A 22,132-nucleotide genomic window follows, 5' to 3' on the forward strand; every position below is an offset into this window, starting at 1 on the left:
CAGGAGAAAACAGTCAGCTTCTAAGAATGTCTGCAGATTTCATGTGGTTTGGGAGTAAACATGTGTACAGGTGTAATCAGCAGGCAAAAAAAGAAAATAAAGCCGAAAAGCACTAGTGGCAAATTACTGAAGAGCTCAATGAGTTCTGTAATTATGAGGGATTCCTTTGAAACAAATCATTCCTTTGTCCAAGGGCAGCAAATGTCCATTAATGAGTTCAGGGTTTGCAGTCCACCTGGAGAAGGCATCAATAAAATATGTGCCTTCGTAATAGCTTCTCCATTGCAAGGGAATTTAATGGAAAAGAAAAGGGTCCACCCTGAAGTTTAAAGACAGACACAGTCATCATATAGTTTTTTTCTCATATGTATTTGAGAGCAGAATTTGGAGCCTGAGGCACAGATACAAAATATAACAGCAGTAGGATTCCGCTGAATTAGAAAAAGACTGTAAACAAACAAAGCATCTCTTGTTAAAATGGGACACTCATGGTGGGCAGTCTGAATTGAATCAGTTACATTTAATTTACGTTTTTATTGATCCTTCCCAATGTAATATTGCTCTGAAAGGCTAGTTGCACTAAACTGTTTATTCAGAAATATTCCAGTTATTTCCTACTACACTGTCATGAAAATTATGTTTTTGGCCATGCAGAGGGACAGCATGTTGGCTTCTGCCCAAGCGAGGCACTAAAATCACAGCTGGGATTAGGAACAGGCAGGAAGCAAGGGCAGGAAGAAAATCATTGGGTGCAATTCATATACCTTGAAAACAGAAAGTCCGGGGAGGAGCAGGAAGGCAGCAGCTTTGCCCCGCTGAAGTAAGAAAAGCCTTTTTGTGCTCTCAGTGTCAGGATTTCATCCTTTATCTGTGGTCTTATTGTTCTGTGCTGCTTCTAGCACCCACAAGGGTCATCACATCATCTGGGCAATGGTGGTGTATTTTAAGTGTGCCTGTATTAGTTCCTTAATTGGTCCTTATCCCCAGGGTGGGGATGAAGGGCACTGGCACCTTGGTGGGTCTCCTGACTCGTGTGGGAACGACCATGTTTCCCATTCCCAGGTGGGAGCAGCCAGGAGGGAGACTTGCTGAGCAGACTGTGGCAGTGCCACCAGGTCCTGCGTGGGCTGGCGGATGTGGCCGCTGGCTCTCCCTGCCCACACCTGCCTGATGATGGGCATCCCCAAAATCATGTCAACAGGCTCACGAGGGTCAGCACGGCATCACCTTCATGCAGGTAGAGATCTCAAAGCAAAGATTCTGAGAGCTGCAGCCACTGCCTGTCCCAGCCTCCTGGCTTTGGCAGGGATGGCTTTGGTCAAGTGGGAAGCCCTGGCTCGGGAATGGGGTTATATGTCCCTCACCTCTCTGCCCAAGCTGTGCTCCTGCTCATGGCCAGGAGGGAGGGCTTCCCCACAGCCAGACACTCCACTCATGGCTGAAAGAGGGTGAACAGCATCAGTGGAGACCTCAAAATCCAGTTAGAAAATTAGGCCACTCTTATGGTCTGTTAAGTAATGCAGCGAAGTAAATCTAGCAGTACCATAGAAGAGACGAAAGATGTAACATGCTAAATTAGAATTCACTTCGGTTTTAATTGTACAAACTTAACATACTCATCTACATCCACAGTAATCTGAACTACTTCAGAGCAAGGTCATAGATAGGTGTAGGAGAGACTGGGTGTGAGAGCTGTGTATGTTCATCACTCCATTTCTGAATGTGAGCTTTGCCTGTGTTTTATTTCTATTGCTGAAAACATTTTTCCCAGCATCTGTGAAATCACATTTAAGTGACCTCAGTGACTTTTGTTTCTTACCATGCTTTTGTTTTACTTTTCAGCCTCAACAAGTGGTTCAAAAGAAGCCTGCTCAGGTAAGAAAAACTAACTTAAATTCTTTAGACTACTTTAAGTGAAACAATTTTTCAGTATTTAAACTGGTCTCCTTTACTGTAAAAAATGAAGGGAAATACATCAGTCGTATGAGCTGGGGGACAGCTGTTGGCTTGCTAGGCACAACTACCAGAACAATTCACATGGTGACCCTTGGGAAGGAGAGGAGGAAGCAGTGGTCAGTGCTTGCTTGGAAATGTCCTCTTTCTGCAGCGGCCACCTTGAGATGATAATGCAGGCACACGCACACACAGACGTCATGCAAGTCTGACATATGATGGGTATCTCTGTGCCCTGAACATGGGTAACTGGGGACTATTTACAGCAAGGGGGAGCACAGGTATAAAACCCTTCTCCCCACTGGTCTAAAGGAGTCTCTAAATCCACAAAATAAAGTAGGCTGAACTTGGTAACTGGACTGGATCCATCGTAAAGACTAACTCATTTGAACTTCTGTTGAGTGGTATTATTCTCCTTTAACACCTTGGACAAAGTACAAGGTCTCATGAAACCAGTCAAACGCTGCATTTACGATCGCCTCTATTTTCATTCTCCGGCTGTGTTAAAAAAACCCAAAACCTAACTCTGTCACGTTGTTACATGTGCACATGAAAAGCCCATGGGCATGGGAGCAGGTCCATCCCTGCTTGGCAGAGTCCATGGGCTGTCATGGGCTGTGCTGATGTACCTCTGTGAATATGAATGATTGCTGAGTCAAGAGTGTAAAGGTTCCATTGTTTTCCTGGGAAGAGGTCTTCTTTTCTGGAAAGAAGTCTGCTTTTAGAGGGGAATAATACTTTTGTTTTTCTACCTTATGGTTTTAATACATTATTGTACAGTGTACATTATTGTAGTATCAACTGTAATCTGAATTAGGAGCTGTTACATAAGAAACAGAAAACATCCTAGCTGAGAGTTGAAGGGATGAAATGATGTAACTCTCCAAACCGTGTGCAGGAATTGAGTTTCTACAAAATAAATCAGTACAGTTGCATCAATGATGAATCTGTGGCACTGGCAATAATATTAATGTCTCTGAATGGCAGAGATAACATACAGGATGAATGTAGTAGTATTTTATAAGTTTTGCAAGGAGTGGTAATGTCTTTTATTAGGCCAACTTATGCAAGAAACACGACATCAGTCCCCGAGGACTTACCATCTATAATGTTCTGACTACACCACACAATTCAAAACACACCAAATTGTTCTAATAAAAGGTATTTCCTCTCCCTGGTCTCTTCAGCTGTTACTGCTGCAATCAGACTATTCCTACTACAACATGGTAGTAAATCTGCCGGTGGGCACAAAGCCAGCCATCTCCTCCGTCGCACCTGAGAGACAGGGAGGCTTAAAACCTGCTGTGCAAAGGAGGGCAAATCTAGGAGGCAAAGACTCCCAGGAGGCTGTTCGTGTTGTGGTTTCCTCTGGTAGGTAGCAGAGCTCATGCCCACTGGGGTCAGAAGGATGAAGGGCTCTAGACCTGGTGGTTCTGCCCACAGCCTAGCGTGACAGAAGCCACTGCTGCTGATGGCACATGTGGTGCCACTAGGTCTCCGATCTCCCTGGGCACTTACTCTGCAAGTGTTCTGTTTGAACAGTAAGCGAGCGTGAGCCCTAGCGCAAGAGAGGAAGAAATAGCGAGGATTGAGGCTGGGCAGGGCATGTGGGAGGACAAAGAAGGGACCTGGAACTCTGTCTTTTGGTCGCAGAACAAAGTAATGACAGATCTAATTGACAGCAAAATGATGTAGGCATTTGAACCAGAGCACCAAGGATCCTTGTATGGATCTTCTCATCCCTTCTTTCCCAAAGCAAGGATTCCAGTAGAGATGCCATAGGGTATTTCAGCCAGCTGGATGCAGTGGCTGCTGCACAGTGCCTCGGCAGTGTCTCCGTGGTCAGAGACAGAGAGAGAGAGAGAAAAGGAGGCCCTTTGACATTCCCATTATTAATGGAAATGCTTGTATAGAAAACAAGGAGGCACAGAAGAATGCATGAAAGGAGAGAGATAGGGCTTTTTAGAAATCCCCAGTTATCACAACATAAATAGTGAAATTACACTCTTTAAATGATTTATGTGCCATGTCTTCACTCAGAGAATGTTTCTTTTTTTTATAAAAAAATCTTTGTCCTGAGGGATGTTCAGTGCAATCATTGACTTGTCTTTAACCCTTCCTGGTTTTAATAGGCCCTGCTGCCATGCTTATGCTAGCACAACATTGCGGTTTTGCTGGGTGTGGGTGCATGGTAGAGAACAAAAGTCATCTCTGTGAGCAAGCGCTCATGACAATGTCTTCCTGAGGCTGAAAGAAGGAGGTAAAACAGTGTAATTCCTGGGACGATCAGGAACTTCATGCTGCTAGGTTTCACTTAAGTCCAGATACCCTTCTCCGTTTTCTTTTTCACTACTGAATTTCCCTTTAAAGGAGGGAAGTTCAGACTCAGAATTAACAACAAGAACATGAGCTCATGCAGGCTTCCTAATCTGAGCTGTCTAAGGAAATAGTGATAAATTATATAAACATGGGGACTACATGGAAGTTCATGGAGGATAATGTAAATCTTGCACTATATTCAGAGGAATCTCTTCCTTTTCCATCTGTTTCCTTCAAAATATCCTCCCAGATGGCTTTACCATGTGGCAGTCTGGATTAAGTTAGAAATGTATCCTTTCTTCATCAGTGGGGACTGTAAGAGGTTACAGCCAAGAACTGCGTGTGATGGTGAATATGTTACCCCAGCCTGAGTTGGTAAAAGTGGCAGAAACTCTTGGTCAGACTTCATCCCTGAGTGCTTTCCTGTGCTTTGAATTTTTGGTGTATTCTCAAAGATTTCTATGAGCATTAGTTTACACTACCATTACTCTTGTTATTGCTGCTAGTGCCTATGCCTCTCGGATTTGTGTCATTTTTAAAAATATAGAAGCAGCAAGACCATTCTTATTTTATGAATAACAGCTCTGTTCCCATCACTCGTTTCCCAGATTTTAAGCACTGTGCAGGGCTCTACCATGCTCTAAATCTCTTTATGGATATCTGGTGTCCAGTTTAGGGCCATACAGATGCCTATATAAACTTCTGCAATATCTTCAAACATCCCCAGAGCTCTGAAGATTTACCATCACACAGACGATAAATGCAGCAGTAAAATCCACTGGAAATCTACACACCCATATCATTAATACAAACCTTTAAATACTGTGGTCTGTACACATCTTTGTGATGATTACTGACGCATACTCTCACACTTCCTTGGGGGAATGAGGAAAAGATAGCCAGCCTAACTGCGTGACATCAGTAAGTTTGGCACTTTCACATAAATATGTGCCTAAACCTCAAAAACAAGACGCTCCCTTGAAACTCGCTCTGTCTCTGAAGTATGGACAGCCAGATCTTACAATCATGGTGTAGTAATATTCTTACTGAGGTGTGCAAATAAGCAGTTGAAATAGAAATAGAAATTTCTCTATTTCCTCATTTTTAAGCTATTTGCAGCAGCTGTGGCCTCAGCCATATGGAGGAGTTACACTCTTAAGTAATACAAAGGAAACAGATATTTTTAGGAAAACATCATGAAAGCTATCAGAGTTTTGTGGAAACAGGACATGTTTTATTTTTATCATTTCTAGATACTGGGAGTGTAGAACAGCCCTTTGAAAATCTTCTTATAATCTCTTTGGGAGGTCTATTAATATCTCAAATCCTTGCAAATCCTTTGTATCTGAGTCTGAAAGACAGCCTATCAGTCAGAAAGACAGTGTATCAGTCAGAAAAGTACACGTAAAGTGTACACAAAAAAGTGTAGCTGCATTAGATGCTTTTAAAACATTAGACGCTTTTAAAACATCCAGAAAAATCAAATCCCAACAAGAATAAAAGCTAAAAAGAGAAGTGTTATTTTGTATAGGAAAGAAAATACAGATTCACTGTATTTTTTCCTGTTATTAATTTCTTAGTCTTGGTATCACTAAAGTTATGCATGTTAATTAGTCATAATATATATCCACCTCACAACCTCAAGTTGTATGTGTTCCCCAGCTGTGTCCATCACATATGCCTACTCAGCGTAGGACACAGTAAATGCTAAAAGCGTCAGATAGGCTCTGCAGCACAGGACCTACATCTGTGATTCACACATTCATATGCAGCCCAAAAGCAGCAGACTTGGTGAGCAGAGCTGAGCCCGGGACCCATGGCGGGACCCATGGTGGCTGTGTGGCAGGTCCGATGCGCTGGGATACCCTGGGCAGCAGGCCCATGGTGCACGTGCTGCGTCACCTCTCTGTGCTGAGCAATAAATCTGCACTTCCACAAGCTTCGGGCGTTCTGCGTACGTGCTAGCTACCACATGTGGATTTATTTTTTTCCCTTCTGGGAAATCCCAGACAAAAATGCAGTAGAAATACACCAGAAATCCTCTTCAGCAGGTTGAAAAGAAGATTACGTTGCCACAGACTGGATGGCAAATCCTTCGCACCCAAGCCAGGTGCACATACACATCTGAGAGAGCATGTGTCACTGTCCAAGCCCAACCTGTGTCCTGCCAAGCCAACTCAACTGAGCCTTTGCTGTAGAAACATTGAAAAACCTCTTCCCTGGAGGTTGACCTGGTGCCTCAGGGTTTCATTGCTCTACCCACTGCATCCAGCAAGCTGTGTTGTGTATTGTGTACTTTTTCTGTATTTGCTGATACAGAGAGTCAGAAAGTTGTCAGGTCCCAGAGGGGTAAAACTTTATTTTCCAATGGTACATGGAATTTTATACTTCAGTGTATGGTAAGTGCATGTGTGTTATATACACCACTCCAGAACATCCTCTGAAAGGCTGAGTTGCCATTCATTTATTACTGGTTTTTTTAAAGCAAATACTGAATGTTTTCCCAGAGGCAGCGGCAGAGGCCATCTTGTATGTACTGGAGGCTCTTGGTACCATGTGGAACACATGCTGAGCAAGTGTGTATCACAGCTCCATCAGCCCAGACTCACTGTGCCTCCCCATGTGGAGCGTGGTCCCAGTGGAGCTGCCCAAAGCTTTCCCAGTGGGACTGAGCCCTGGACCTGCTGCAGGGCCCTCCGGCTCAGTGCCCTGCCTCCTACCACCACCAGACAGGGGATGATGCTTGTTGAAACTGGTCAGAGGTTTTGCATAGCTTCATCATGAAATAACCTGTGTTTTTTGACACTTTTCCCTATAGATGTCCTTGGAATTTTTGTTTTTCCAGAGCTTCACAATATTATGATCACTTGGGGGACTGCGTTTTTCAGATCAAAATAGGGTTTGATTTTAGTTTTTGAACACTTTTGCTTTGCAAAATCCTTCCAGATTTTGCTTTTGAGTGTTCTGGAAACATTTTTCTGATTTGAAAACATCCTTGTAACAAATGGATAAAAATGTCATGGGAAGTCCTATGAAAAATGGCTCCAATATGAAAATTATGTTTCATTGTTACCAGTTCTGCTGCTTATATTTCAGGCAACCTGTAAGGATTGCTTAGTGTAAAATGAAAAAAAAAAAATTAGAATAATATCAAAGTTGTGGACTACAGCCAGAATTACTAAGAAATGAGGTCGATGCCTGAACTGCAGGAATGGGCCTACCATTGCTCTGGGAGAGGCTTGAATTTGATTTTAGGGAAATCAGGAAGGTCTCTTGCTTTCTTCATGGATGCAGGAGATGGGAGTCTCATGGAGGGTGCTGGTCTTAATGTCCTTACCTTCTTTCTCCTTCCAAGGCAAATTGTGGCAACTGCATCATGTGGTTTCCAAAGGAAGACATATTCAGTCTTATTTTATAATTGGCTTATTTCAGTCTTATTTTATGATTGGTTTATTGTGACAGGGAGACTGAATAGTTTGTCTGATGACTAAAAAAAGAAAAGAGCACAGTTTTTTGAAATAAAAACTAAAAAAAACCTGAGGAAAAATCTGGAAGTTGCAATTATCATTTCTATGAACAGATGAAGCACTAACCTGTGCTAAAGAATGAAGGCTAGAAGAGGAAGTCAGGTATTTCTGACAGCCAATATTTTTTTATTTATACAACCTCAATTCTGAATAGACTCTGAATATTGTAATTCAATGAGGCTACACACCCAAATCCATGTAAAATTCAGATTTCCAAGGTTTTAAGTATTTATGATTGTCGTTTATTACATAGCTATGGTAGAGTAACATTTTTGAGATGGCTGCTTCCAGAAATTTGGCTGTAAATAAATTAAACAAATAAGCTGAGATATTATGTGACCAAAGGAAGGGAAGAAAAGAAGAAAAATTACCTTCAGGACAGGAGTATGTTCAGATATTCAGTCACTTTTAAAGAGTCAAAAATCAGAAATACAGTGATCTGAAGATGTAGGTTGCTGCTTTATGAGACTATTTTTTTTTACATTTTTATAGTTTGTTTTATCGATAGTGGTAAGTACACACTGGCCTTTCAGTGTTGGGATGACAAAGACTTTGCTGGCAAGTGCAGTTTCACACAATGAACACTGGAGCCACAGGATCATTACCATAAATCAATTTTATAAAAATCACTTTTATAAAAATTGCTTTTGCTCACAGCTCATTTGAGTATTTTCTTCAACTGAACCCATCCTACCAGTAATGAAAATATAGAAGGAGCTTGCCCAGCATTTCCATCATTATGGAGAGCACAAAGGGAACAGGCAGGTGTTTTTTACAAAGGTAGTTAAGCATTTAAGTGTGCATCATAACCATTGATTTACTAGATACTCAAACAACCTTCGTAATCCAGCCCTCAATCTTTTTGATTTACCAGAAGATACAGAGGTAGCCCTGTTTCTCTACAGGCAGAGTTTGGGTGTTTATAGAGAAAATCACAAAATACCCCAACCCCTACCTGCCCAGTCTCTGTTGCAGTCAGCAGGCACCTTAGCTTCACTGCAGGAGTGAGAAGCACTTGCCCAGCAGCTGCACTGTCATAAGGCACTGCCTACCCCAGGCTCCTGTCTCACATTAGTTAGGACTTAGAAACCCTGTATGGCCTCTGCTAGGATCCAGTATTTGCGGGGGGGTGGGGGTGAGGGTAGAATGAGCTTTGCAGGGGAGCAGGGGAAGCCTGCTTTCGTATGACCATGGTGGCCGCAGGAGTTGCTCTGGAAATAGGTCACCTAAGCAGCAGCCCCATTTCTCATCCCAGCAGCACTCCAGGCTGCCAGGGGATTCCCCTTCTGCTAAAACTGAGGTGCTGATGCTCCCTTCTTGCGTAAGAGAGATATGAGAGTGCCCACACTCATGATTTGTTGTGACTAAAAAAGAATCAGATTTAGCAAGATATTTTTGCTTCATGGCTTGTCAGGGACTGTCTGGGGGATTCAGAGTCTTGCCTGCTGCAACGTGCCACTTGGGAGATGTCATGTCCTTGTCAGACAGTTCCTGAGTCAGTTGAAGAGCTGAAGTGCCATGGCATAGCCCAACACAGAAAGAGCCTTCAGCTCTGAACAAGAGCAAAAACAGATTATTTTAACTGTTCAAATACACAATATTTAATTCCCTTGAGACAAGCCCTAGAGTAGGGAGGCAGCTTTCTGAATGCAGCACTGGTCACCCACTTGACCATTCAATACAGACATGCTCTCAGGTCACTGCACTTTTCCTGTGTGCTGGGCAAAACCTGTCCCTAAAAGTACATATAAATGTTCAGGGACTACAGCTGCTGAGCTGCTCCATGCATAGCACTTGGAGCAGGCGCTGCAATTGGTGGTAGAAGGCTGGAGGCCTAAGGGGTAAGCTAAAGCATTTCCCTAAGTCAGCAGTGCTCCTCTTTGTGCTCTCCCCACCTCTTCCCTCTCCCCTCCCTGCTTGGGAAAGAAGCCCTAGACAGGCAGGTGATGACTGTGGACAGGGTAGCTTTGTGTTTGACCCCATGGTTGTGACCACGGAAGCTGTTTAGGGAGGTACGCTATCCAGTTCAGAACTTGACTCTGATTTGATGTGAACTGAAATCTCACTAGTGATAGCCAGAAGAGCAGAGTGGTGACGTGTACTTGGGAACCACGATTGAGGAAGATGGCTGGGCAGGGAACAGTGTTTAAAAAAATGTCAGTCAAGAGTAAATTAAACAGTGCTTACTTTTGCATACACATGCTACATATTTTGGCCAAGATTTCAAAGAGTAACAAAGAGTCTGTGCTGCTAACACTTGGGTATCTTCACAGACACTTGAGTATCTTCACAGACAGACAGGATTCTAGGCAGTACTTGTCTACCTCCTGAAAATCTGGATTATTTTAAGATGCTTCCAGAATGATATCCAGAAAGTTGAAACTACCAGAACAATCAGCCTTTGGACTTTCAGCAATAAAAATAATCAAAATACTAATTAGCAAAGGTAAGGTGTGTCAGAAAGCTGCACAGTAAGAAAGCGCTCTTTGCTGAGAGCTTGATTGCTGAAGTTATCATAAAGGCTCTGCATCTTTCACAGTTAGCATCATTGTTGCTCCTCCACACCCGTCTAATATGACTGAAAGATGCCCTATTTCCTGACATAAATATTATTAATAGATACTCCAGGGCTGTAACATCTGCTGTGCTGAAAAACACAGGACATGAATCTTCTATGTAGCCACTTTTAGAAATTGCTACATCTTTGCCATGCCAGTTCAGAACCATGTAATTTCTGTTGCAAATTGTGTGCTAAAAATTAGGTATGCTGCAGTGGATGTGGAATAAGGTAAACGCAACGAAAATCAAAGTTAAGACCAATGAAAATACATTTTTTTATGTTAAATAATTAGCTAGGATGGTTAGTTATAGTATTTGCATACCAGCGCTATTAAAAAAGATCTGGCTAGGGAAAAGAGCGGTATGCTCAACCCTTATTAACTGATATACATCTTTAAACATGTTCTGGAAGGAAGCAATAAGAAGCCAATATCATATTTCATTCTGGGGTTTCCATGACATCTGGGGAATTTTATAAGGTCCCCTTGTTGCCCAGAATAACAGTCTTGGAATAGAAGAAGAAGCATTTCACAGCTACTCTGTCAGTCACTATGGGGCATTTGTGGAATTTGGTGAATTTAGTTCCTTGAAATCAGCGCTGTCATGCTACTCTGGGGTAACATGTGGCCTCCTTGGGCAGCCTGTCAGCTTGTGACACCTGTGCCAGATGTTAAGGCTGGGATGGATAGGCTGGACCTATGAGCATGCCTCCTCCCTTGCATCTCAGAGAGGACAACTCAGGCAAAGGATTCATAAAAGTCAGCACAAAATAAAACTGTGATAGACACTCTAAAACTATTTTCCCCAGTGAAGCTTTCATCCCATATCATTTCTGTTAGTGCTCTCATTGTGCTGTCCCTTAGTGCTGTGATGGTGTGAAGCAACCCAAACGGCAAGCACTGGCTGTGACAGGCTGCTGTTTGGGGGTCGACTCAGAGCTCCTGGTCATCGATTGCTTATTGGATATTGTGAGCATGGTGCTGCTGTGTTTACAGACAGAGTAAGAAGTTTGGGAATATCACAACTTCTTAGCAGGCTATGCAGTGAGAATTGTGCTCCTAGGTACTTCATGTTAAAGGCTACAGGAATATGTAAGTGGTTTTCAGACATCAGCACATTGCCAAGTAGCGCATGAAGGACCTAAACCTTTGGGCAGTCCAGTGTTTGTAAGTGTCTTGAGTTCATCCTTATAGGACCTAAATAAATAAAGGAGAAATACATCAAGAAAGGAAAAAAGCCATTCAAAACAAAAGCGTGACTGTTGGGCTTTGTAGCACTCACATCAGCATAGCAAACTATCTCATGGATCCTGTTTCATTGGGATCCCAATGCCACAAATGTTAAATTCTTTATGAAGTCTGCTCCAGCAGATGGTGAGCATCACCATGATGAAGTTCTGCTGCTGATCCCATTGTAAGGCATTTCTGGAAATGCCAGAATGTTTTTAGAAGATGTTGGCCAAAATCTCTCTTTAGAAATAACTGTTACTTATAATAAAAAAGGGATATAATATTGCTGATGTACTTCTTGCTTTGCCTCTGCTCTGTCAATGCAGTCACATTGTTCAGGGTCAATCTTTGATCTCAGGTTTGGAGAGTTATTTGCCACACAACAACCATGGGAAAAGAGAAGGAAAGAAATAAAAAAATGAATCACCCACATTCTGCCCGAATTCAGATCTCAGATTTCCCACATCCTGGTATTTAATTTCTCACAGAGTTACCAATGGTTGATCTTGTGGCAGGATTAGTGGGAAGAAAAATGAGAGCTCCATTGAAACCAGACTTGAGTCTGGGAGGAAGGGACATGTGAGCTCTAGGACCTGGGAGATATCAGATTCAGGGCAGTGAATGGCTTCCACCCCCTTGCCTGATTCACATGCTTATTTGGAGGCAAAATCTGGAAACTGAAATCAGAACAGCAAAGAGACAGTTACAGTATGTTAGGCCACTCACCCATCGTTTTAATAGTCTCCTGAGAACTGTGTTATATAGTGAGGCATTAACTGTAATTTATATTAGTAGTTTTTTATGTTTAGGAAGAGTAGAATAGATTAACATTGAGGTATAAATTGCAGTAAATCTGTCTCAGTCCTAAAAGAAAATGTGTTTTGAACACACGTTTCCACCACAATACCTTTTCTGATTTGATTATAGAATTTAGATGTGTTCAATTGGAAAAGAAACTCTCAAAGGTTCTATAATCAAAAGGAAGTAATCGCTATCTATTAAGTTGGACAGCCCCAGTCACTTTGAATCAGACTATCTTGCGTAGAGAAAGAAAAAGCTTCACCCTGTGGTAGCATGGATTGCGGCGCAGATGGAGCTTGAGGAGTTGGGTTGCTGCTCTGTGCTGAAGAGGACCATACTTTATCACCCTTTCCACCAGATTGTGTGGAGATATTCAAGAAGTTGAAAAAATCTTTAAATGCATCACTCTAAATCCTTTAGGAGTTGAACATATTAAGATGACAAGAAGAGTATGTCAATAAACCATAACTACCATTTTTGGATTACCTGGTATTTGTAGATTTATTGGCAAGATGGCTTAAATTAGGGATATATTTTTAGCCTGCAGCATTACATAATAAAATAGCAGCAGAATTCTTTGCAGTAAAAAAAGGGAGGGGTTAGGGGGGAGTTTATTAAAACCAACACAAACTTCTCTGATTTTGCGCTTTTGCCTGCACAAAGAGGTGCTCCATGGTTACACAAGCAGTAAAGTTTGCAAGAAAAGCATTTCCATTACCCCATTTTGCTCAGCCCTGCCTTTCGCTGCAGACCTGCTGTTTAGTCTGAAACTGAAAATTAAACCCAGAACTTCAGCTCTCAAAGTTAAATACTCTGCTTTACTGCCAGCACACAGCCTCACCAGTGTCTGTGTGGTAAGATCTATGATTAAACTCTTCAGACATTTTTAAAAGCGTTTTACAAGTCTGTTAAGTTTTAGTATTTTTGTTTTGTTTTGGGTTTTTTTAAGGAAAAAAATCATTTAGTTGAATTATACCACAAAGTCTCACATGAACTCTGCTGAACTAGGTTGGAGAATCCAGCTCACTATCTTTCAGAAATATGTTTCTCATTTGGGGGGGCTTTTTTGAGCACAACCCGGGGAAGGTAGAGCCCTGTATGTTAAACTGTCTCGTTCAGAAACAAAAAAAGAAAGGAAGGGAAAAGCTGGGGGAGACTGAGGAAGAGCGACAGAAGCGGCAGAGCCCCCTGCACCCCTGCCCACCCTGAGGCCTGCGCTGGCGGGCAGCAGTGTGGCATGGGCCACTCACCCTTGGGGCTGGCACTCGTAAAAATCTCACCAGTGCACTTCCACTGTGAAAGGCTCTTTTATCTTCCCTTCCCGCAGCCCCTTTCCAGTGGGTACATGGGGCTGGGCCCAGCGGCTGCTGCTCGGCCTTCCTTCCCGCATGGCTGGGCTCTAATGAGGTGTGTGCGGCTCTTGGCTGCAGGTTTTCAATCTCTTTCTTATTACTTCAAAGCTGCTGCTCCGAGGTTCAGACAAGTTTGATCACTTGGCAAAATCTCTCAGCTGGGATTCAAAAGGGAAGATGCTTTATTTTATTATTTATCATTAGAGATAGATAGCTGTTCCCAAACCGCAGTTGCCAGTGGCTCCGTGGACGGAGCCATAATGCTTTTTTAAGTGATAAAGGAATAACTTCTGGCAGTTGCTTCCTGCCTGGAACAAGCAGTTGGTTTTAGGGTGGGGGAGAGGAGAATAGAAATCTAACAGGCCTTACTTTATTCTCTTTTTCGTGTTCTAAAATGGGGGGGAAGCGAAAGGGAAATGATGTGAGTTTGACCTCCATTTCAAAGCCTGTCCTAGTGTTCCTTTCCCCACTCCATTCAGGGAGACCTTCACATAAAATACGCACAGAACTTGGCGCTGTTTCAAGTACCACAGGGGCTCGGGAGGAAGGCAGGCTCCCTCAGGTTTACCTGTGTGGGCTCCAGTATCCTTTTGGGCTTTGCCATCTCCACTGCCACAAGAAAGCAGAGGTGTAGTGACCCACAGCGTTTCAGTGAACTGTACAAGCCTAAGGATTTCTAAAGATTGGCATCCACCTTTTTTTGCTCTTTCATCTAATTATGGATGTTTGTATTAGTGATTAGAGACTATTATTAGAGCCTCTGCTTGCCTTGCACTCCAGTCTGGATTTTGGCTCTGGAGCATGGTGTGCTGTGTGAATGCAAAGCAGTTTACCAACTCCTCCAGTTTACAGCCTCCACAAGAGGTTTGTAAGAGCAGCTTCTCAAAGCTGGGGTTAATCCAGACTTGGTTGTATATATTTCTAACAGCAACCCCTGCCTTCTTTTCCTTAATATTTTATTTCCTTCCCACCAGAACTGTTTACATCTTGTAGGGTTGAAGCTCTCCAAGACAAAATACGTCTCTGTCAGTATTAGCACAGCACCCACGATTGCTTCAAGCACCATTTTCACTTTAGGTCTGTGCTTTATAGACTTTAAATGGTGCTTCCTGCAAAATTCTTTTGACCAGTACTGAGATTTTGCTGGAGATTTTCAGTCTCCTTTTAATCACATGGGGAACAGATTTTTTCAAAGTGTTTTGACCTGCTTAGGTCAAAAAGGCACTTGCTATACTCAGATGCCAAAACGTGTTTAAGAAATCCGGCCTGACGTAATTTAGACAGCTGAATCTCAATTTCAAAAGGCTTCAGCAGCACAGGCTTCAGTGCTGAGCGAACTGCTGCCTTGGAGAAACCTCACTGCTGAGTTAACTTCAGGGCTGCTCTAAAATCCATGGCAAAGTTGGGCTCTTGGAGCTGAAGTTAGTTCAAGCCTATCTGTAGGACATGTTGAGAGGCAGAGCCTAAGGCAGGTACTTTCTCAGGTAGCTAAATGTCCGGCCAGTCTAATGCCTGTTTCTGGAAGTTCTCAGTGTGAGCCCTCCTGGATTTAAAAATCCTGTGTCAGATAAGCCCTTTCTCTCAAAGTAACCAGAGACTCATTATCACTCCATTATACCAAACAGTTCTCCAGGTGGGAGTTAAGCTAGGAGATAGAGAAATGTTTTTGAATCCCCCTTAATCTAACAGGAAGAGACTGAATCTGTATTTAAAGGCGGCTGTTCTAATTTAAAGAGGAATGTCCTGTCCTGTCCTGTCCTGAGGGGATCTTCCTGAGCAGTGTCCTGGTCCCCTCCAGTTATCTGAACCTGTTACTCAAGGACCAAAACTTGGCCAAGCCTTGTGAGACACTTCTTCCAGCAGAGGAAGGGGATCTGTAGGAGTGGTTCCTGGGTGTGCAAGGATGGTAGCTCTCTCTGACCTCTACTACTGTTGTTGGCCTGGGCCATGCCCACCAGCAGCTGAGTCAGAGTGCAGCCCTAGCAATTTCACTCTGGCTGCCCCAGCTAGTTCACTTCCTCCAACAGCTGGGGATGTGGATCATCCAGTTATCCCCATGAACAGCCTTTTTGTTAGTCAAGCAGTGTTGTTCCAGCAGTGAAAGGAGAGGACTCCCTTAATTTGCTCACTAACTATGCAGCTCAAAAGCCACGGGCTGATCACCTGCAAGACAGCATCAGTGTTTTGCTTTATTTTCTCTGCTCCCTTTCCATCTGCTCCTTTTCCATTTATATAAAAGTGGAGTGACTTCAACAGAAGAAAGATGCATCCTCCATACACAACAGCTTGGTGGGTAGGCTTCTTCCTAGAAGCTAGAAAACGCATTTTGAAATACCTGCTTCAAATCAGAGAGCACGGGGATTTCAAAACAAGTCTGCTTGTGAGTTTGCAAACTATTGCATACGTGCACACTCAAAGAAAAGTATTACTCATACTGTCTGTTGTGCATTGCCTTCCTGAATGTGGAAACTTTGAGAACATCTCCAAGTCAAAATGATCTTTAAGACACTTGCCAGCCCTTAGACTGCTCCCAAGAGCATTAGGCAGCTGTGCATATGCCCACCAGCATGCTTTTGGGCATTGGGAAAGTTAAGCGGCAGCTCAACAAGGGTGCTTGCTGGGATCCAAATATTGGACTCATGCCATGGCCAAGTCTGTAGTCTTTTGAAGGCCGTCATCCTTACATGATGACGTGAGCCATTAGAGGCTAAGTCCATAGGAACTTACACATTTAAAGCAAGAATGTTGGTTTCCAGTCCTTAAATCTCAATCCAAAACTACCCCATCAGCTGTCATCTCTCTATTTTACCTTTAACATCATTTAAGTACCAAGAGTTTTGCTTCCTTGGAGGGACCTGCCTGCTCACTACCTCCAGGATTGTCCCATACTTTAGTCAGTGACTGCAGAAACAGTGCTGGGAGAGGGAAGGGGGTCTCAGAACTGCTCTGTAGGCAGAGTCTTTAACTGTGCTTTTAGCCACCAAGTTAGAGTTGTGCTCCTTCTTGCATGCTGGCAGTGACAGTGCACAGAAATAGCTTGCTTATGGGCTGGTTGACTTATATGTATTCAGATATGGAATTTCTGTATCAAAATAATTTCCTTATGTGCCTTTCTTAAAAACATGCTTTAATCCAGCAGTAAGAAGAGTTGTGTGGCCTTTCTGTATATGGTTATGGTGATGTCTTCTGCCCTATGTGTTGGGTTTGCATGTGGCAGGGTGTTGGTAGTGAGGGAGGGGGCTACAGAGGTGGCTCCTGTGAGAAGCTTCTCGAAGCTCCCCCAGCTCCAAGTCAGACCCGCCTCTGGCCAAGGCCAAGCCAATTAGTGACGGTGGCTGCACCTCTGTGATAACGTATTTAAGAAGGGGAACCTGATAAGAGGAGTAGTGAGGGAAATACCTATGCAAACACCAAGGTCAGTGGAAGAAAGGAGGAGGGGGAGGTGCGCCAGAGCAGAGATTCCCCTGCAGCACATGGTGAGAGGGCAGGCTGTCCCACCGCAGCCCATGGAGGTCCACAGTGGAGCAGATGCCCACCTGCAGCTCATGGAGGACCCCAAGCCAGAGCAGGTGGCTGCACCTGAAGAAGGCGGGAGGACTCTGAGGGAAGCCCGTGCTGGAGCAGTTTGTTGCTGGGAGGACTGCAGCCTGCAGAAGGGACCCACGCTGGAGCAGTTCATGAAGAACTGCAGCCTGTGGGAAGGACTCATGTCGGAGGAGTTCACGGAGGACTGTCTCCCATGAGAGAGACCCCATGCTGGAGCAGGGCAAGAGTGTGAGGAGTCCTCCCCCTGAAGAGGAAGGAGAGACAGAAACAACAGGTGATGAACTGACCACAACCCCTATCCCCTGCTCCCCTGTGCCGCTTGAGGGGAGGAGGTAATGGGGAGCAAAGCTGAGCCCAGGAAGAAGGGAGAGTGGGGGAAGGTGTTTTTTTAACATGTGGTTGTATTTTCTCACTGTCCTACTCTGTTTGATTGGTAGATTGGTGGTGGTGGTGTCCAAATTAAATTTATGTTCCTTTTCTTCCTCAATGAAGTCTGTCTTTTGCCCATGACCATAATTGGTTAGTCATCCCCCCCTATCATTGTCTCGGTCCCCAAGCCTTTTGTTTTATTTTCTCCTCCCCATCCCTGGGGGGGGAAGGAGTGAGCGAGCGGCTGCAGCGGCTGCGTGGTGCTCAGTTGCCCTCTGGGCTTATACCACAACACCCTAAAAAGTCCTTTTATTGTGATGTGTGAAGTAAATACATGCAACAATTTGAGCTCTGAATCCAGCTTCTGGAAATAAACTTTGCCTTACTGCTGAGTAACAGCTGTCACTAAGCTCACCAGTGCCCTTTGAAGAGAGAGAAGTAGCTCAAAGCAGCAGATCCCACCCTAAACTTCATGCAGAGCAAACCTACTCTGTCTGTTAGTGCTGTAAGAATTTCTAAAGGAGTTTGCTGCATTGGCTGTGGAGCAGTCGGGATGGCACTGTGTCTCAGCTGGGCACAGCCTGGGCCCCTGTGTCTGCAATAGGAGCCACTGGCTTCAGGGTCTCCTCTGAAAATATTAGCTTGCATGCCAGGGGATTTCAGACAAGTTAACAGCAGACAATGGCCCACAGTTTGCAAGTTGCTCTTGTCAGCAGTTCTTTTTGACATATCTATTCAAGCATACCCTCTTGGGCTTAGAAAGCAGCCAGCAAAATCTGTGCCAATAGCTAATACTTTGTTATAAAATAAAAGCTCTGACAAATGCAGAGGCTCCGTATGTAGCATTACTATGATCCTGCAGTTCATCTCACAAAATTGGTTCTGGTTTTTTAAATCCACAATTCAGAAATTCATGAGCAGAAGGTGAAAAAAATGAATTGCTAGTGAGTTTCTTGAGGCAAAGACAATTAACCTTGAAGTAACCGTAAAGGAGCTTTGTTCCAGGGTATTAGAACAGAACAAACGTTTTTACAAAAAATGCCAAACAGTTGCCCTTCTGCAGATGGCGGGAATGCTCCTCTCAAACACCCAACAGTTGTCTCATCATTGGGTTTTGTTGTGACCATTCTGTGGGGGTCCACCAAAAAAAAAAGGAATGCAGAGGACATACAAAGACCAATTAAACCTGTTTGTTCTTGAGGACACCAGGATGCTACTGGCTGCTTGTACTGACAGAAAAATAGCCTGCACCAACCAAATGTGGATCACCAGATGGACATCTTGAGCAACAAGTAGAGCTACATTTCACCCATGCAGGATGTCATGGGAAAGAAGTCTATTGGGAAGATGGAGTGACTCTGACCTGAAAAGACACTGTTGTTTAAATATCATCATTCATTGCGCAGCTCCATTCTGGATGGTGCCACCTCTGAGCTTTAGGAATGAGGTGCATGTGCTAGTAGTTACCACTTCATATATTCCTGCAGTATGCACCAGTTTGTTTTTCCACAGTGGAGAACCGTCAAAAGCAGAGATGAAGCATCATAGCTCTGGAGAGGGTTAGTGGGACCACACATCTCGACACTGCTGTTCTGTGCCCTTTTAGGTGTCCCAGGGGATGACAGACATCTACACAGAGCAGGAGGGCATGACACAGGGGACCAGCACCCTTCTGGCCTGGCTGCTGGATACTAGATGAGGTACCCAGAGCAACTAAAAGGGCCCCGGGGTCCTATCTTCAGGCAACCAGATCCCACCAAGAACGTAATATTTTGAAATTGTGTGTTGGGCAAGACCAAATAGGCATAATGGCTGCAGAGAGGACTTCTAACTGAAGCCTGAAGCCTGCTGTCCTGCCTCCCGGAGCTAACAACAGCGGTGTGATACAAGGAAATGATCACCTGCTTTGCAACTTATTTACTTATAGCAACTTATAGCAACTTATAATGATTTCTGAATATTGCTTAATAATCCTGCTTGCCCTGACTCTTCTGTGGAAGCTTACCAAGGACTACTGTGTTCATCAAAACAAAGCAGTTTTCTGTGGAAACTTACCAAGAATTACTATGTTTGACAAAAATATGTTTCTTGTCCTGGGAAAGCAGATGTGCTCTAACTAGTTTAGTCTTTTAATGAGTAGATAGCCATATATGGATGGTAGAAATTGATACACTGGTACTTTTAGATAAGATAGAATGAGTAAACCGGCTGAAACCACTTTTGTTGTTCAAGAAATTGGCTAAAAGAATCTGCACATGCTCCGAGGAAAAGTACAAGGTGAGAAAGACTACAAGCCTTCCTCCAAAAGACCCCTGAAGACAACTACCAGGAGGCAATGCGCAGGTGCAAAGATAACATAAACTGCTGACACCAGCCCTTTGAACTAACCCAGCCTTACTTATGCATATGGATATTTGTATTATGTAATCCAATGAATATCCACACTCTATAAGTTTTTGGTAAAATGTGCTGTTGGTGTGCAAGCTTTGTGGAGAAATCCCCTTGCACCCCAGCACCGGAGTAAACATACCTGCTTTATAACTCTCTGAGTTGTAGAGTCTGTTTTCCGCAGATCAGGTGCCAGCCCCCAGCAGAGTAGCCCTTCTGAGAGCAGATACCTGCTGTGAGCCATTGGGAAACCCTTGTTCTTTCTCTCCTGCTGGGGCCCAGCATCAGTGAGAGGCGAGGTTCCCAGTTCAGTGTCCACATCTGCCAGCCGCTGGCCAGTGATACCCCTCAAGAAAAGACCTGTTAAACATTTGTGCACATAGGAGCTTTGGAGAAAGTCTTCTTGCTGCTCTTCTTTGGGAGAGACAGCAGCTCCCCATCAGTCCCTGCTTGTCAGGGCAGTTATAGCAATTAAGGGTGGAAACAGCTCAGCGTGCTGGCTTGAAATTTGTCTTACAGTATCACGTAGCAACTTGGGATAAACGTACCCATGCATGCGACAACCAAGAACAGGATGTGCCAAGTAAAACTGCTTCTGTGGCACATGTCAGTCACGTGTGTGTCTGAAGTGTCAAGTGTGTCCCTGAGGACACATGTATGGGGGGCACACAGATGCATGGGGAGCCACCTGGGTTATCATCTTAGCAGCAGGGAGTAAAGCCTGAGTTACGCATGTGAGTATTTACCCTACCCTTCAGGTGCTTGTCCTATTCACCCTGAGCTCTGTGTCACTGTGGCTTCTCTGTTAGCCAGATCCGACCTGGTTAGTTTGAAGCTTTCTCAGGTTTCTCTTTGCAGTCTGCTATCCCAGCCTCTCTAGCTTGCTGCAGCAGAAAACAAATAACAGGGGAGTAGCTGTTCAAGGCAAAACTGGGTCGATGAACATTTACGCTCAATTAACACATGTCACCATTCTGTTTCCACAACTACAGTGAATGCACCTAAAAAGTGAGAACAACCTGAATTAAGGCTGGTGTAACCTGAAACATTTGCTTCTTGGCTGAGCGCTTCCTGTGGTGGTGTTGCTGAATTTATGCTCTGCGGGGCTATCATGCTGTGACTGAGTGACTTAGATTTCTGATGTCTTCTCTAACGACCATGCTTTCCTTCTTGAGTTTTGCTGTTCTTTACAACTTGATTTGAAGCACACCTGGACTTACAAAATATTTAGCTTCAGCGCCAGTTCCTCCTTCAGCTTTTGACTGAGGGACTGATCCTATGATACATGGCTATGCCATCAACCTTCGTTGGTCTGTGAGGACTTGTAAGTGCCTGGAGGGTGCTAACTGATGATAAAGCATCCATCCCCTGAGGTTCCCAGGGCCCTGACATGCCAAGCAATGCAATTCAGTAAATCTCTGGCTGAAATCACTCAGTGTAGAGCCAATTTGCCACTTCTAAGGGGTGCACAGTTTTCAAAACACTTGCCCTGCTCCATCTTTTGGGGAGAAGTGTGTGTTCACATGGGTGCTGTAGAGGCAAAGGGTGGGTTAAGGATCACAGCTGCACAACTGTCTGATATTTGCAACCAGTTTTTCACAAGTGCAAAAAATCCCTCTCTGTTTATGTCTTATACATCTGCATTTTCTCTTTCAGAACCTCTACTCGCTGCTTTTGGGTTCCTCCATGCATATATGTCTGATTTGTATTATCCCTTTGTTTGAATTGTAAGCACTTCAGAGCAGCAATCATGTCTCCATCTGTGTCTTGACAAGGGACTTACATGATAGGTTGGCTTAAAACTACCCATCTGTAACTGAGCTATCTTAAGCTTTTGCAAGGAATGAACTTAATGAAGGAAAGTTTCTTTTTGCTGCACAACATTCTGATCCCTTTGCCAGCTTTTCTTCATGAAAAAAAGTCTTTCCCAAGACTGTTGTGAATTTGAAGTCTGCCAATCTCAAACATTTTTTAATAATTAGTTTATTATTTAAATATTTTGGGGGGATTAGCTTGATTTTTGTTTTCTCATCCTTTCAGGTACTACAGGTACACACATTTGCATGTGTAACACATGTACACATGCAGA

The 22,132-nt window shown here is 43.8% G+C and overlaps 1 protein-coding gene across 1 annotated transcript in view; it reads left to right on the plus strand.

The window, feature by feature from the left end:
- Positions 1-22,132, plus strand: part of HMGA2 (high mobility group AT-hook 2) — a 128,854-nt gene that overhangs the window by 101,353 nt on the left and 5,369 nt on the right. Inside the window, exon 4 of the mRNA XM_074869365.1 lies at positions 1,843-1,875. Within this exon, the coding sequence (XP_074725466.1) occupies positions 1,843-1,875 (33 nt within the window). The remainder of the gene's footprint in view (positions 1-1,842; positions 1,876-22,132) is intronic.

Source organism: Strix uralensis, chromosome 5 (assembly GCF_047716275.1).
Source record: "Strix uralensis isolate ZFMK-TIS-50842 chromosome 5, bStrUra1, whole genome shotgun sequence".
NCBI lineage: Eukaryota > Metazoa > Chordata > Aves > Strigiformes > Strigidae > Strix > Strix uralensis.